At 37.2% G+C, this 18,387-nt stretch overlaps 1 protein-coding gene across 1 annotated transcript in view; it reads left to right on the top strand.

The window, feature by feature from the left end:
• Positions 1-18,387, top strand: part of LOC124804774 (protein cramped) — a 193,841-nt gene that overhangs the window by 80,014 nt on the left and 95,440 nt on the right. Inside the window, 2 exon segments of the mRNA XM_047265095.1 lie at positions 3,666-3,895; positions 3,898-3,966. Of these exon segments, the coding sequence (XP_047121051.1) occupies positions 3,666-3,895; positions 3,898-3,966 (299 nt within the window).

Below are 18,387 nucleotides of genomic sequence, written 5' to 3'. Positions count from 1 at the left end.
AAAGTCTCAGGCATGTAGAGTAGAATGGGAGTGGGGGTTATTGCAATTACACGCACTACTGGCAGCTGACACCCTTTGCTGTATGATGTAAACTCATTGCTGCAGTGCCGGCAGTTGGAGATACTATATGTTAGCATAAATGGCAAGGGGCACAGAAACCTTAACCAAATAGTACACCTGCGACAAGGAAATATCTGTGACAAAGTATCAGTCTGGCATTTATCGGCCATTTCTACTTGTAACAAATGTTTGGTGGAAAAACTGCAGAACAGGTGTATTTTTTAAAATTGTGATTAAAATACCTGGAAAGTGTGTGTTAAGCCAACTATGCCATGATAAGATGAATATAAAAAATGGCTATTGCTGCCAAAAGACTTTCACAAAGGAAAGTGTAAGACTTGCCTAATGGACATTGGTATAGTGATGATGGGAGAAGCGGCCTATAAAGCACATATAAAAGATAAGTGTTATTTTATGTTACGTATTACTTGATTAGAATGACTTGACTTGATGTGCTTAAATTATGGGTGTTACAAAATAAATCATGAATGAGTTGTTAATACACTTAATCTATACCTACGTAAATAATAATTATTGTTTAGTATCTGAGGAAGAGAGTGTTAAGATTTATCAGAAAGGTGAGGTATAAATGAAACAAACGATTAACGATAAAACAATGGTAAAAGATTACTGTGCAATCACTATTGCTCAAAATTGTGAAAAGATGAAGTCCTATACAATCAAAAGAATAAAATAAAAGTAACAAAGGTAAAGGGAAATTACTTTGGCACTGCACTTAATGGTGTGCTACAGCCACAAATTATACCCCAAAACTAATAATTTCGTGAGCACTTTCAATATATAAGCGACACAGAGACATAGAATTCTCATAGCAAGATGATTTCGGCTTAGAAGTGTGAATAACGGACCAAATCATTCAAATTCAATATGGCATATGCATTCTCAATTTCATTAAAATTCACACATTTGGAATTACTTTCATGCATTATTGTATGATAGAAACTGCTGAAAGGACTCCAAAATGTGACATATTTACTTTAACTGCTTTAATTAGAAAAACATGTCATAGATCAAAAATGTGACATATTTACTTTAACTGCTTTAATTAGAAAAACATGTCATAGATCAAGCAGATGTGCAATGAAGGGTATTGTTGGTAAGTTTTTAAAGAATTTTTCTTATTTTGTTAATTTGATAATGTTGAATTTTATTATAGTGATAATACATTGAAGTTATCATCAATTTCTGCTTGTTTATTTCATTCTTGACCTTGCTACAGCATTGAGTGAGTGCTCCTATTATCAGCAAAGAAAGGGCACATACAAGTCCTTAATTTTTATTTTGTAAATTCAGTACGAACCCTGCCTGACTGATCCATTCTGCTGTTACTCTTCTCTACTGACAAATATTAATGCCCACTTCCTAATGCCTCTTTTGACATTTAATGATAAATTCCACATTAATAAGTCTGTCTGGGAACTTTTGATCAGACACAGTATATAATACCCTCAGGTGATGTTATGCAAATACAAACAATAAAATGAGGTGTTTTATTACTCTATTTTAAAATGTCTGAGTGCAGGGTGAAATGGCACGAAGATGGCATTGGCATCAATAAAATTTTGTGTTTGTTGTGTTGGTACACACTGCAGAATAATGAAAGTAGACTATTATCATCATCTCCAGAATGCTCCTTTATTCAAGTCTTTTGTGTAAACATGTTTCTTATAGAGAGATGAACAGGAATGTATTACTTTGTTTAGTTTATTGCCAAAATAAATTCATCCAAAGTTGAAAAAGAGTTATAAGGAGCCTTCACCTTTATTTTGAACTGTTAAAAAAAATTCAGATGTGCATCCTTTCTCTTGGAGGTGATCTGTGTTAGGGCATAGCAGAAGTGCAAGCACAGATGTAAACAGGACAAAGTATGGTATGATTTTGCACAGAGAATTAGCAGTGAGAAAGTTTTACGAAAGTGGGTGCTGTGTTTATTGGGTACTAACTTAGGTAGGTGTGGAAAAGAATGTCTCAGCAATTTTTGACTAATTTTAAATCCAAGTTGTTTTGTGCATTGATTTATTACTGTTAAAAGACATAGGATCCACTGCAAAATGTCAGAAACAAAAGTGCGCTTATGGCCAATAAGGGTAAGTCTGAATAAAAATTGGGAGAAAACATTATATTTCATCAGGATACTGCTCCTGCCCACAAATGTGTTTCGGCAATGAGAAAACCAAGGGATTTGAAGTACAAATTGTTGGAACAACCGCCCTATACAACAGATTTTGCCCTTTTGTGTTTAGACAAGGTCAATATCTCACACTTGGGTTTGTGCTTGGCTCTGAAGAAATTTTTCAGATGTGGTGGTGAAAACATTTTCATCCCAAATATTCAGCTGTCAGCAAGAGAAGGGAAAAGTGGTGATGTACAGTTCTCAATCATTAAACTCAACTCTTATGCCATGGATTAAGCTGCAAATCTCTTCTCAGTGTCTTGCGGAGAGGGAATGTATGTGGCAGATGACAATGGTCTGTATGATCATACGAAAATATTTAGTCCCATTGATGCTATTGAATAGAAGCAGACTGTGGATCAGCACCGATATTGCCCTCTCCCTTTGTTCATAAATAACAGCATAGATACAGCTTGTCACTATACACACACATATACACGCACATCAGTCACATCAATCAGTTTCGCATAAGACACCTAACATACAACAAGCAGCCCAAATGAAGATGGTTATTAATGCTTGCACCAGTGGGGAGGGGGGGGGGGGGGGGGGGGGGGGGGGAGAGAACAGATTTGGTATACCCTGACTTTGATATACTCTGGTGTAATCCATTCATTGGCAGAAAATTGAAGGCCGTGTCCATATAAGTGGATTTTTTTTTCTTTCTAACCCACAGTTTCTCTCTACCAGCAAGAAACCTCGTCATCTTACTTTGATACTGAAAATAATGGTGCTCTATCCACAATGTGGATCCTGGTCATTAGCACCCCTGTGTGTCTCCTCCCTTAGTCAAGACCCCTTCTTTCCCTCCAGTCAATGTTCATCATTTGCCTCGCCCTCTCCTCTTGTCTTTTCTCTCCAACCAACAAATGATTCTGCTACTCCTCTGTCCATTTTTCCCTTGCCCACGTCAACAACCACCCCCTCCCCCACCCCTTTTTCAGTTCACTCATCTTCACATTTCTTGTCACTCCCTCTGTTATCAACCCTTGCTCACCCCCCTCCTACCCATGTCTTCTACTATCCCATCCCCACCCCTTATCCTGTTACATCTTCTCACTCAGTTCTTCCACACATGCCTCCAACAATCAGATTTATGCTGTCATTTCCATTCTCTCAGTTTCTTCTCCCCCCCCCCCCCCCCCCCAAATGCTCCTCCGTCATCTGACCTAAAAATACCAAAAATTTCTTAAGAAGTCTTGTGTTCTCTGCTCTTACCGCTTCCGTACCGTACCACCTCTGCTTCCCTACCCCGACTTTCTCAACTCCACTCTAGATTCCCTAGGAGCTAAGTTTATAACAGGATTTCCACTGTTTCTCTCAGTCAGTTTTATTGCTGCACCTCATGAAAGTAACTTTTAATCCATCCGAAATTTCTCTGTCTGTTGAACTTTTTTGTCCCCCTCTGCAGGAAGCCCATTGGCTGCGCATAGTCCATCACAGCCAAGTGATAAAAGCAGTGTATTCACCGAGGCAACAGATGCAGATGTCATGGAGTGTTCGCCACCAGCTGAGCAACTTGATAACAAAGAAGACCTCTCCAAAGTAATAGAAAGTATGTCTGAGGTAAGCTCTCAGAAAGATTGCAATGCTGCAGTGGGAGAGCAGACAGAGTCCAAAGAGGATTCCTCAAAGCCACAATAGAAAAAGTTCGTGAAGGATGGACACAGAAGGATGCTCATGCTGTTACTATAGGGGAACTTTACCTAATGGTAGGTGTACAAAAATTAACATTATCTTTTTGTCTCTGTCTGTGAAAGGTATTTGTATTGGGTATTTGTTGATGGGCCAACTCGGTCCTCAGATGACTAAGTTTTAGACAAAAATCATTTGTACTTAATTCTGTGTGTAACTTGTAGCACATGATTATTGTGACACAATAACAACCCACTTTTTCTGCACTATTGGATAAAGTTCTCTTCCAGACATATCCACATCTTAGTCTTCTGCTGTAAACTTGGTAGTTTTCTGCAGATGGTATCAACTCATCTGCCAGTGTATCATGATGTAAGATATTCTTATGATCCATTTATTTGTTGTCCTGACACTCTGCATTATTACTGTCATGCATCTTTCTGTTGGATGTTGGGCACAACACTCATTTTTGGATGTTTTGTATGTAAAATCAGTGTCTCACTGTTTGAGGTTGGCACATTGTAAGCTTCTCATTTCAGTCACATTAGAAACTTACTTTAGAATATTGATTTCAGTTTGAAAGAAACAACTAATTAAATCTAGTTAAATCTTTAGGATTGTTGATGGAACAAAACAGTGATGTCAATTGGGAGGGTTGTAAAGACAGTGTATTATCGATGTTTTCCAAAAATTTGTAGTCAGTATTTACTGAATACAGCACTTGTCATTGATACCAATTAACAGTATCATGAACTTCACATAAGACTGAAGTACCGTATTGAATCTGTTATGTAGCTATAATACCATATTTTGTGACTGTAATTAAGTCTAATTGAGACCAAATATGTTTCACTTTATTTTGAAGTATCTTCAGTGTGCCAGGATCATGAACAATTTTCCTGCTTTAACTTACTACTATTTACAGTATTAATTATTATCTGTTTTTTGTTTCTTATCTCGTTCTTCTATACACACATGGTAGATTTTAGCACACAGTTTTAACACTTTATAAATAGGAAATGTGGGATTGAGATTATGACATTTGTGAGGGTAAGAGTGTAACATTACGAGTCAAGACAGCTGTAACGGAACTTGAATAGCGTAAAGTTATCGTTAAAACGCACGCCGCATGATTTGTTACGATTTGGTCGGTCAAAATAGTAGTAACATGCTTTTGAATACAATTAAAATATAACGGCGATACCTGTTTAGCATTATTGGAAATAATATGTAATAAATTAATGATTAAGGTAGCCGATCCTATAAGAAGAGGTAAAATTGGGCATATTAAGGTGTTTTGCTTTATATCGACTAAGCCGATGATACGGCGTCTTTTTTTTCCGTTTACTCTTAGAAAAAAAAAAAAAAAGAAAACCAGTAACGAAGTGCTAATTGTGCATTGTGAAAAATATAGGGGCGAATTTTAAATAGCTACAGTGTATAATCAGACTAACAAATGGACATTCAGTTACGCGAAATAGCGGACAGTGAAGTGTGGTCATTAAATTGAGTACACCTACGGGGCGGTCAATTCCAGGATAAGTGTATTCGCGTCTCACGAGGCACGCGGTATTGAGACCGGTTTTTTTTATTATATCACGGAGAGTGGGCTTCAATTTATAAAAAGGAGAAAAGCTGTATCATTATCATTGACTGTTGGTGTTATGCAACCAAAACTGTTCATCAAAGGGTTTCGGTGAATGAGTGGTGAATGCGAAATGAAACTGTGAACGAAGTTATGTTAAATAAAGCAGAAGAGACAAGACAGTTTGGTCGTATCTGTTATTATTCCATAAACCATAACATGTACTCTCGTTGTACGAAGCCTTTATAGACGATCGTTATGACAATTTGCTTTGAAGGGATCTCGTTACGAGTTAAGTTTTGGGGACCTGGTCAACAGGGGATAGTTCGTAGATCTTAACTACTGCAGCTATTCTGGAATCAGGTGCTACCGTGACCGTTGTGTGTTGTCTATGGCTTAAGGTCATCATATCTCATGCTCTAAGATCGACGCGCCTTTCCTCTTGGTATAACGGTGTCTCACGGTAACCACGACAACGCCGACGGCGAAGGAAGATACGGTAGAAGTGGCGCCCAACGTGGGGCTCGATCGAGGAGGATTGCTGCATCGAGTCGAGTGTCATCCGGATTCACGAACCCTAGAGTTGGAAAATATTGTAGTAGCCAGTGAGTCTGTCCAATGAAAGAGGTATTCAATAATCGCTAAAAGTGAGCGATACTACCAGGTATGATTAAAATAACTGTATAATTATAAAAAAAGGGAAGTTGAGACTTGTGATTTCGGTAGATAAATATATATAAATACATAGTGAAAATAGTGTATGTCTTGGTAGTGAATAATCATGTCAAAACGAACGAAAAGAATACATGATAATGTGCAGTTGAGTAGAGTAATGAGTAGAGAGAGAGAGGAAAGTGAAGAGGAAAGGGATGATGTATCCCATGAGCTCAATGTGGGACAGGAGACATGTACAGGTAATAATACAGTTATTGATTTAGAGCTGTTAGGAGATTCAAATACAATGATAAGTAAGGTAAGCAGCGTGGGAGAACATAAAGATCTTGAGGTTTCGGAAGTAGATCAGCAAGTTTATCCTCAAAATGGAAATATTAATCAAAAAATGTTTGATATGCTGGTATCAATAAATACTCAAATGGGTGTAATGAATGGAAGACTTGGTTCACTAGAAAAAGATAATAAGCAATTAAAAGAGGACAATCAAAAGTTAAATGAAAAATTTGAGGCCAAATTTGGTTCATTAGAAGTTAAAATGGATTCTTTGGAAAGCAAACTGAACACCTTTGATTATAAACTGGAAAATACTAAGAAAGAATTAAAGGCGGACCGGGAGACTCAATTAAATGCGAAATTTGGAGAACTAGATGTAGAGTTTTCTAACACCTTAGAAAGGCAATATAATAATTTAATGGGAAAACTTCATGATGTAGAAAAGAAATATGAGGTAGTTTCGAAGAGTTATGATGGCCTGTCCAATAGGATGGTTAAGTGTGAAAGCAGCTGTTTCAATGCTAGCGCACAGATAGAAGAGCTTTCGAAACAAATAGTAGAGTTTGAGTCCGATGCTCGTAAGGGGATTGACAAGTATTTAGTAGATCAAACTAAAAGACTTGATGAAGATCTATCTGAATGGATAGAAATAAAAGGAAATGAAATTGTAGACAAGGTTAAGACTACTATTGGATCCCAGCCAAATGAAAATATCAATGAGCACCTAAGTAGAAATGATGAATTAATTAAGCTCTTCACTAACGAATTTCAGAAAATAAAAGACAAAATAGTTTATGAGTTACCTAAATGGCAAAAGGAAACCAATCATAAATTGGCGGAGTTAGAACGAAAGTCATCACAAAATTTGTTGACAGAGGACGAACGTTCGGAGAATAGGTCGAAAAACAACCGAACATGTGATAATACGAAGTACAATTGTGGTGAAAATTTGCATTGGGAAGTTGATGATTCGGTTGGTAAAGATGATGATTCTTTTGGTCAGCGAGGATATTTGTCTTCTTTAAAGGTGGAGAACAGCATTTTTAAAAGTAGACAATTCCCAACATTCTCCACTGAAAAGAACAACCTGCATCCGAAAATATTTATCAATAATTTCAAAAGAATATTTCCGCGTAGCTGGTCAGAACACGACCGACTTCAATTTATAGTATCCAAAATTACCGGAGAAGCCGCATTATGGGCCGCCGAAGTAAGTGAAAGTTGCCATACTTGCGCTGAGTTTGAACAACTTTTTTTGACTAAATACTGGTCGTCGAGTAAACAAGAGAAATTAAGAAAAGAGGTTTACCAACCTGAGTATTTTAACAGTAAAAGGAGTACTTTAAGGCAATATTTTGAAAAGTACATAAATAAGACACGTTATTGGAGTGATCCAATTTCTCACAAGGAAGTGATCAGAATTTTGAAGGGAAGGTTGCCCATAAATATACGTGAAAAGTTAATAAATGTTCCTGACCACGACGTAGAACAATTCTTGTCGGTGATTGACTCTATAGATATGATTATGGAAGACGCAAGACAAATGAGTAGTAATCAAATGTCGACTCACACTCATAGTAATACGAATAATTATAATAATAATTTAACGTATGATAATAATAATACCGAAAACCAGGTCAAACCCGCATCACAGGAGCGTGGACAATCTTCATCCTATGGTTGCAATAAAAACAATGATTATAATAAATATAGAAGAGATACTTACTGTGCTAGAGGTAAACCTCGATATGGTGATGCGAATGTGCATAGTAGTGATATTAATAAGAGTAACAGGTACCCAAGTGATGAACCCAATTGCATTCGACCTTGGGAAGATAATTCGAAGCATAATGTTCATCGGCAGGATGGAGCAAATGCCTCGAGTCCTCATCCAGCACAAGGAGTTATACCAATGGGCGAAGGAGCCTCCAATGTGCGACGGGGTGAATACCATAACTCGGATCATACTGTACGGATTGTGGAAGTTCATGAACCCCCACCGATGAGTCAACGAGATAGATTAAACTAATACCAGTCACCAAATGCCTTCCTAGGATGACTGGAAAGGAGAAGGAAGGCAGGCATCAATTTGAACTGAGAGTATTAAGGTACAATAATGATCAGGATATAAGGAATGAATTAATTGAAGAAAAACCTGAAGTTTCTAATAAATGTGGACAAATTTTACAGGCAATAATTCCAACAAGTATAAATAATGTTGATGTTGAAATATTAATTGATACTGGAGCAACTATTAGTGTCATGACGTTGGACTGTTTAAAACAGATAAGCCGAGGGGTAAAAATGCCCACTTTTCCTATTATAGGATGTACCGTGTCTGGCGCGTTCAGCGCAAAAATGCAAAAAGTTGTGAAACAGGTACGTGTTGACGTTACAATACAGGGGGCTCAAATAGAAAGTACATTCCTGGTTGTTCCTAAAATGACAGTACCATGTATCTGGGGTTTGAATTTTTTATGTGAGACCGGTGCAATCATTAATTTAGAGAAAGGTGAATGTATATTTAATTCCAATGGTAATGTTTTGACAGCCACCCTGAGAAAGGGCCGAGTAATTCCAAATCAATTGTGTATGAATCTAATGGTAAAATATGTCAGTATTGATGATGAAAATGTGTATGATATATGCCTTATTGAATGTTCTGAAGAAATGATGGATAAAATGTCATTGCAGGAAAAGGTGTTAGAATCAGAATATTTATCTGTTATCCAAAGGGATGAACTGTACTACTTGTTGGAAGCATATCAGTCAATTTTTAGTAAACGTCCGGGTATAATAAAAGACTTTGAATACCATATAAAGACGTATGCACATAAACCCTTTTGTCGTACTTCCTATTCTATTCCATGGACAAAGAAAGAAGTAGTCAGAAAGGAAATCAATAAAATGTTAGAGTGGGGTATTATTGAGCCCTCAGATTCTGAATATTGTAACCCTCTTGTGGCGGTAATTAAACCCAATGGTGACATCAGATTGGTGTTGGATGCCAGAGAGATCAATAAGATCATTATACCTGTACAAACACGACCGGAGAACCTAGAAGAGTTAGTACAAAAGTTTTATGGTGCCCGCTTCTTAACTTCTTTGGATATGCGTAGTTCATATTGGCAAACTAGAATATCAAAAGAATCTAGAAAATATACTGCATTCGTTTTTCTGGGCCGAAGTTACCAGTTTACTGTCATGCCATTTGGGTTGAAAATAAGCGGTGGTGTTTTCATATCGGCATTAGATACCGTACTGGGCAGAGACCTTTTGAATGAAGTTACTTTATATGTGGATGATTTGCTAATTGCTTCTGAAACTTGGGAGGAACATTTGGACTTATTAAGAAGAGTTTTTGTGAAATTTTTGGAATACGGAGTTACTGTAAATTTGAGCAAATCCAAGTTTGCTCATAACCAATTGAAATTTCTTGGACATATAATCACTCCTGAAGGGATAAAACTAAATCCTAAAAAGATGGATGCGATTAACAGATGTGCTTATCCAAAGAATAGAACGGAATTAAAGTCATTTATCGGCTTAGTTTCATTTTTTCGACGATTTTTACCCATCAGTTAGGAAGCCAAGACTGTTTGTTACGGCTGTTAAGAAAAAATGTCATGTGGGAGTGGAATTCCGAATGCACGCAAGCTTTTGATAACATCCGCAATGCTTTGACTAATGCTCCACTGTTACATCATCCGAGACTTGATCAAGATTTTTATATTGCTGCGGATGCTTCTGAAACAGGATTGGGTGCCACTCTTTTCCAGATGGACAATCCAGAAGATATCAGTACCATCAAGATAATTGGGTTTGCCAGCAGAACACTCTCTAGCTGTGAACGTGCATATTGTACTACTGAATTGGAAGTACTGGCCGTGGTCTGGTCCCTTAGAAAGTTTTGCTATTTTGTATATGGAAAGAAGATCATTGTATTCTGCAACCACAAAGCTTTATCTTTTATTTTAACAGGAAGGATGTTCCATTCACGTTTAACCCGGTGGGCCTTGCTACTGCAAGAATATGATATTACGCTCAAATACGTCAGAGGGAAAGACAACATCATAGCCGATGCTCTTTCAAGACTACCGAAAAGAAAGAATGATGACGAGTGTGAAGAACAGACTATTGACTTTAAAGTCATTAATTTATCAAGGCAATATTGTGAGAGGCAGATTTCACAGCTATCTCCAAGTCTTCCACAACTGCAAGAAGATGATAAGTTGTGGAAAGCCATTAGGCATGCTGTTGAAAGCAAAACGCTAAGTCACTCTCAAGAACAGTATCAATTAAAATCTGGAATATTGTATCGGAGGAAGGACGAAGAAGATGTTTGGAAAGTTTGTGTTCCAAATAAATATTTAGAATCACTAGCATGGTACACTCACTTGAATTGGGGTCATTTTGGTGCCGCTAAATGTACAATTAAAATAGCACAATACTGCTATCATCCAAATTTGGGACGTATAGCTACAAATATTATTAAGAAGTGCAAAATATGTCAGAAGGCGAAACCCATAAACTATTGTTGGAAGATAGAATTACATCCTATCATCCCACAACAACCTTTAATGTTGGTGTCATGTGACGTCTGTGGGCCATGTCCCTTGACACGTGGACGGTTCAAATATGTATTGGCTTTCTATGATCTCTTTTCAAAATATGTGAAATTATATCCTTTGAAAAATCTCCACGTTCGACCCATGTTACGCAAATTTGTCAACAACTATATAACTGAGCTTGGCAAACCTATAATGATCTTGACAGACAACGCTGCTTATTATACAAGCAAAGTATGGAGAGACACTATGAAAGAACAAGGAATCCAGCACATTTACATCTCAAGATTTTACCCTTGTGGAAATCCGGTTGAAAGAATCTTCCGAGAGTTGAACCGATTTTTACGGACGTACATACCCAAACAACATTATAAATGGATCGATTGGATTTATGAATTTGAGAAAGTGTATAATGACTTACCACACTTATCGACAGGTTATTCACCTAACCAAATAGTATTTGGTGAAAGTATTGTGCCAGAATGGATGAAGAAATTACCTGCAATAGAACAAAAGATTACCAAGAAAGAAGATATGGTGAAGGTGGTCTACGAAAACCTGAAGCATCAAGCACAATTGAGAAAAACCCGTTTTGATAAAAATGTGAAGAAAGTAGTCACATGTGATGTAGGGGAAGAAATTTTATTGAGAAATCACCCAAAAGCATCAACCAGGAAAAGACTGAATAAGAAATGGCAATATTTATATACAGGTCCATATAAAATAATGAAAATACCTCATGAAGGGAGCTACCTCCTGGCAGATTGTGATACTGATGTAATTAAAGGCTTGTTCCCTCACATAGACCTGAAGAAGTATTATCAATAATGAGCAAAATATAGATTCAAGAAACACTGAATGATACCAAGACTACACTCAGTGGACTAAATAAAAGCACCAGTGGATAAATACGTACTTATACTAACTTACAAGGAAAATTAAAGAATGTACCGACGATTTCCATGAGATACCTTCTTGGTATCAGCTACAATGACGACGCTGAAATACGATTTATCCTCTCACCGAACAACGAGGATGGATGATTTGAAAGTGGAATTAAGAGGAAAAGAAAAGGACCAAATCCTCTCTGGTTAAACAAGTGGCCTGGTAAGGGTTTTGGCCTAGGATGCCAATCGTCGAACCCGGCTGTGATCCCTGCCTTGCACAGTCGGTTGAAGAACTGAGGGCTTCATCCAAGAAAAAAAATGTGGTGTGAATATGAAGTGATTAGTGCGAAGTGCTTCTAAGACAACCTATAAACAAATGTGGAATTTAGTTAAGGGCATTTTGTCTAGGCCCATTAACTCAACTTAAATATTGTAGAATGTATGTACTGACTTGTTGAGTGAATCTGAGAGTGTGTGTATTCGCCGAAACAAATACCCTCTCCTGTCACAGTACACACAAAAAAAAAAAAAAAAAAAAAAAAAAGGCCTGTTCTGTCTGGAACCCTCTTAAAGACATCACAGTCTGGGGGGCCGTGTAACATTACGAGTCAAGACAGCTGTAACGGAACTTGAATAGCGTAAAGTTATCGTTAAAAATGCACGCCGCATGATTTGTTACGATTTGGTCGGTCAAAATAGTAGTAACATGCTTTTGAATACAATTAAAATATAACGGCGATACCTGTTTAGCGTTATTGGAAATAATATGTAATAAATTAATGATTAAGGTAGCCGATCCTATAAGAAGAGGTAAAATTGGGCATATTAAGGTGTTTTGCTTTATATCGACTAAGCCGATGATACGGCGTCTTTTTTTTCCGTTTACTCTTAGAGAAAAAAAAAAAAAAGAAAACCAGTAACGAAGTGCTAATTGTGCGTTGTGAAAAATATAGGGGCGAATTTTAAATAGCTACAGTGTATAATCAGACTAACAAATGGACATTCAGTTACGCGAAATAGCGGACAGTGAAGTGTGGTCATTAAATTGAGTACACCTACAGGGCGGTCAATTCCAGGATAAGTGTATTCGCGTCTCACGAGGCACGCGGTATTGAGACCGGTTTTTTTTATTATATCACGGAGAGTGGGCTTCAATTTATAAAAAGGAGAAAAGCTGTATCATTATCATTGACTGTTGGTGTTATGCAACCAAAACTGTTCATCAAAGGGTTTCGGTGAATGAGTGGTGAATGCGAAATGAAACTGTGAACGAAGTTATGTTAAATAAAACAGAAGAGACAAGACAGTTTGGTCGTATCTGTTATTATTCCATAAACCATAACATGTACTCTCATTGTACGAAGCCTTTATAGACGATCGTTATGACAATTTGCTTTGAAGGGATCTCGTTACGAGTTAAGTTTTGGGGACCTGGTCAACAGGGGATAGTTCGTAGATCTTAACTACTGCAGCTATTCTGGAATCAGGTGCTACCGTGACCGTTGTGTGTTGTCTATGGCTTAAGGTCATCATATCTCATGCTCTAAGATCGACGCGCCTTTCCTCTTGGTATAACGGTGTCTCACGGTAACCACGACAACGCCGACGGCGAAGGAAGATACGGTAGAAGTGGCGCCCAACGTGGGGCTCGATCGAGGAGGATTGCTGCATCGAGTCGAGTGTCATCCGGATTCACGAACCCTAGAGTTGGAAAATATTGTAGTAGCCAGTGAGTCTGTCCAATGAAAGAGGTATTCAATAATCGCTAAAAGTGAGCGATACTACCAGGTATGATTAAAATAACTGTATAATTATAAAAAAAGGGAAGTTGAGACTTGTGATTTCGGTAGATAAATATATATAAATACATAGTGAAAATAGTGTATGTCTTGGTAGTGAATAATCATGTCAAAACGAACGAAAAGAATACATGATAATGTGCAGTTGAGTAGAGTAATGAGTAGAGAGAGAGAGGAAAGTGAAGAGGAAAGGGATGATGTATCCCATGAGCTCAATGTGGGACAGGAGACATGTACAGGTAATAATACAGTTATTGATTTAGAGCTGTTAGGAGATTCAAATACAATGATAAGTAAGGTAAGCAGCGTGGGAGAACATAAAGATCTTGAGGTTTCGGAAGTAGATCAGCAAGTTTATCCTCAAAATGGAAATATTAATCAAAAAATGTTTGATATGCTGGTATCAATAAATACTCAAATGGGTGTAATGAATGGAAGACTTGGTTCACTAGAAAAAGATAATAAGCAATTAAAAGAGGACAATCAAAAGTTAAATGAAAAATTTGAGGCCAAATTTGGTTCATTAGAAGTTAAAATGGATTCTTTGGAAAGCAAACTGAACACCTTTGATTATAAACTGGAAAATACTAAGAAAGAATTAAAGGCGGACCGGGAGACTCAATTAAATGCGAAATTTGGAGAACTAGATGTAGAGTTTTCTAACACCTTAGAAAGGCAATATAATAATTTAATGGGAAAACTTCATGATGTAGAAAAGAAATATGAGGTAGTTTCGAAGAGTTATGATGGCCTGTCCAATAGGATGGTTAAGTGTGAAAGCAGCTGTTTCAATGCTAGCGCACAGATAGAAGAGCTTTCGAAACAAATAGTAGAGTTTGAGTCCGATGCTCGTAAGGGGATTGACAAGTATTTAGTAGATCAAACTAAAAGACTTGATGAAGATCTATCTGAATGGATAGAAATAAAAGGAAATGAAATTGTAGACAAGGTTAAGACTACTATTGGATCCCAGCCAAATGAAAATATCAATGAGCACCTAAGTAGAAATGATGAATTAATTAAGCTCTTCACTAACGAATTTCAGAAAATAAAAGACAAAATAGTTTATGAGTTACCTAAATGGCAAAAGGAAACCAATCATAAATTGGCGGAGTTAGAACGAAAGTCATCACAAAATTTGTTGACAGAGGACGAACGTTCGGAGAATAGGTCGAAAAACAACCGAACATGTGATAATACGAAGTACAATTGTGGTGAAAATTTGCATTGGGAAGTTGATGATTCGGTTGGTAAAGATGATGATTCTTTTGGTCAGCGAGGATATTTGTCTTCTTTAAAGGTGGAGAACAGCATTTTTAAAAGTAGACAATTCCCAACATTCTCCACTGAAAAGAACAACCTGCATCCGAAAATATTTATCAATAATTTCAAAAGAATATTTCCGCGTAGCTGGTCAGAACACGACCGACTTCAATTTATAGTATCCAAAATTACCGGAGAAGCCGCATTATGGGCCGCCGAAGTAAGTGAAAGTTGCCATACTTGCGCTGAGTTTGAACAACTTTTTTTGACTAAATACTGGTCGTCGAGTAAACAAGAGAAATTAAGAAAAGAGGTTTACCAACCTGAGTATTTTAACAGTAAAAGGAGTACTTTAAGGCAATATTTTGAAAAGTACATAAATAAGACACGTTATTGGAGTGATCCAATTTCTCACAAGGAAGTGATCAGAATTTTGAAGGGAAGGTTGCCCATAAATATACGTGAAAAGTTAATAAATGTTCCTGACCACGACGTAGAACAATTCTTGTCGGTGATTGACTCTATAGATATGATTATGGAAGACGCAAGACAAATGAGTAGTAATCAAATGTCGACTCACACTCATAGTAATACGAATAATTATAATAATAATTTAACGTATGATAATAATAATACCGAAAACCAGGTCAAACCCGCATCACAGGAGCGTGGACAATCTTCATCCTATGGTTGCAATAAAAACAATGATTATAATAAATATAGAAGAGATACTTACTGTGCTAGAGGTAAACCTCGATATGGTGATGCGAATGTGCATAGTAGTGATATTAATAAGAGTAACAGGTACCCAAGTGATGAACCCAATTGCATTCGACCTTGGGAAGATAATTCGAAGCATAATGTTCATCGGCAGGATGGAGCAAATGCCTCGAGTCCTCATCCAGCACAAGGAGTTATACCAATGGGCGAAGGAGCCTCCAATGTGCGACGGGGTGAATACCATAACTCGGATCATACTGTACGGATTGTGGAAGTTCATGAACCCCCACCGATGAGTCAACGAGATAGATTAAACTAATACCAGTCACCAAATGCCTTCCTAGGATGACTGGAAAGGAGAAGGAAGGCAGGCATCAATTTGAACTGAGAGTATTAAGGTACAATAATGATCAGGATATAAGGAATGAATTAATTGAAGAAAAACCTGAAGTTTCTAATAAATGTGGACAAATTTTACAGGCAATAATTCCAACAAGTATAAATAATGTTGATGTTGAAATATTAATTGATACTGGAGCAACTATTAGTGTCATGACGTTGGACTGTTTAAAACAGATAAGCCGAGGGGTAAAAATGCCCACTTTTCCTATTATAGGATGTACCGTGTCTGGCGCGTTCAGCGCAAAAATGCAAAAAGTTGTGAAACAGGTACGTGTTGACGTTACAATACAGGGGGCTCAAATAGAAAGTACATTCCTGGTTGTTCCTAAAATGACAGTACCATGTATCTGGGGTTTGAATTTTTTATGTGAGACCGGTGCAATCATTAATTTAGAGAAAGGTGAATGTATATTTAATTCCAATGGTAATGTTTTGACAGCCACCCTGAGAAAGGGCCGAGTAATTCCAAATCAATTGTGTATGAATCTAATGGTAAAATATGTCAGTATTGATGATGAAAATGTGTATGATATATGCCTTATTGAATGTTCTGAAGAAATGATGGATAAAATGTCATTGCAGGAAAAGGTGTTAGAATCAGAATATTTATCTGTTATCCAAAGGGATGAACTGTACTACTTGTTGGAAGCATATCAGTCAATTTTTAGTAAACGTCCGGGTATAATAAAAGACTTTGAATACCATATAAAGACGTATGCACATAAACCCTTTTGTCGTACTTCCTATTCTATTCCATGGACAAAGAAAGAAGTAGTCAGAAAGGAAATCAATAAAATGTTAGAGTGGGGTATTATTGAGCCCTCAGATTCTGAATATTGTAACCCTCTTGTGGCGGTAATTAAACCCAATGGTGACATCAGATTGGTGTTGGATGCCAGAGAGATCAATAAGATCATTATACCTGTACAAACACGACCGGAGAACCTAGAAGAGTTAGTACAAAAGTTTTATGGTGCCCGCTTCTTAACTTCTTTGGATATGCGTAGTTCATATTGGCAAACTAGAATATCAAAAGAATCTAGAAAATATACTGCATTCGTTTTTCTGGGCCGAAGTTACCAGTTTACTGTCATGCCATTTGGGTTGAAAATAAGCGGTGGTGTTTTCATATCGGCATTAGATACCGTACTGGGCAGAGACCTTTTGAATGAAGTTACTTTATATGTGGATGATTTGCTAATTGCTTCTGAAACTTGGGAGGAACATTTGGACTTATTAAGAAGAGTTTTTGTGAAATTTTTGGAATACGGAGTTACTGTAAATTTGAGCAAATCCAAGTTTGCTCATAACCAATTGAAATTTCTTGGACATATAATCACTCCTGAAGGGATAAAACTAAATCCTAAAAAGATGGATGCGATTAACAGATGTGCTTATCCAAAGAATAGAACGGAATTAAAGTCATTTATCGGCTTAGTTTCATTTTTTCGACGATTTTTACCCATCAGTTAGGAAGCCAAGACTGTTTGTTACGGCTGTTAAGAAAAAATGTCATGTGGGAGTGGAATTCCGAATGCACGCAAGCTTTTGATAACATCCGCAATGCTTTGACTAATGCTCCACTGTTACATCATCCGAGACTTGATCAAGATTTTTATATTGCTGCGGATGCTTCTGAAACAGGATTGGGTGCCACTCTTTTCCAGATGGACAATCCAGAAGATATCAGTACCATCAAGATAATTGGGTTTGCCAGCAGAACACTCTCTAGCTGTGAACGTGCATATTGTACTACTGAATTGGAAGTACTGGCCGTGGTCTGGTCCCTTAGAAAGTTTTGCTATTTTGTATATGGAAAGAAGATCATTGTATTCTGCAACCACAAAGCTTTATCTTTTATTTTAACAGGAAGGATGTTCCATTCACGTTTAACCCGGTGGGCCTTGCTACTGCAAGAATATGATATTACGCTCAAATACGTCAGAGGGAAAGACAACATCATAGCCGATGCTCTTTCAAGACTACCGAAAAGAAAGAATGATGACGAGTGTGAAGAACAGACTATTGACTTTAAAGTCATTAATTTATCAAGGCAATATTGTGAGAGGCAGATTTCACAGCTATCTCCAAGTCTTCCACAACTGCAAGAAGATGATAAGTTGTGGAAAGCCATTAGGCATGCTGTTGAAAGCAAAACGCTAAGTCACTCTCAAGAACAGTATCAATTAAAATCTGGAATATTGTATCGGAGGAAGGACGAAGAAGATGTTTGGAAAGTTTGTGTTCCAAATAAATATTTAGAATCACTAGCATGGTACACTCACTTGAATTGGGGTCATTTTGGTGCCGCTAAATGTACAATTAA

This window comes from Schistocerca piceifrons, chromosome 7 (genome assembly GCF_021461385.2).
Source record: "Schistocerca piceifrons isolate TAMUIC-IGC-003096 chromosome 7, iqSchPice1.1, whole genome shotgun sequence".
NCBI lineage: Eukaryota > Metazoa > Arthropoda > Insecta > Orthoptera > Acrididae > Schistocerca > Schistocerca piceifrons.
Note: the sequence above shows the minus strand (reverse complement) of the source record. Positions and strands in the feature narration are given on the sequence as shown.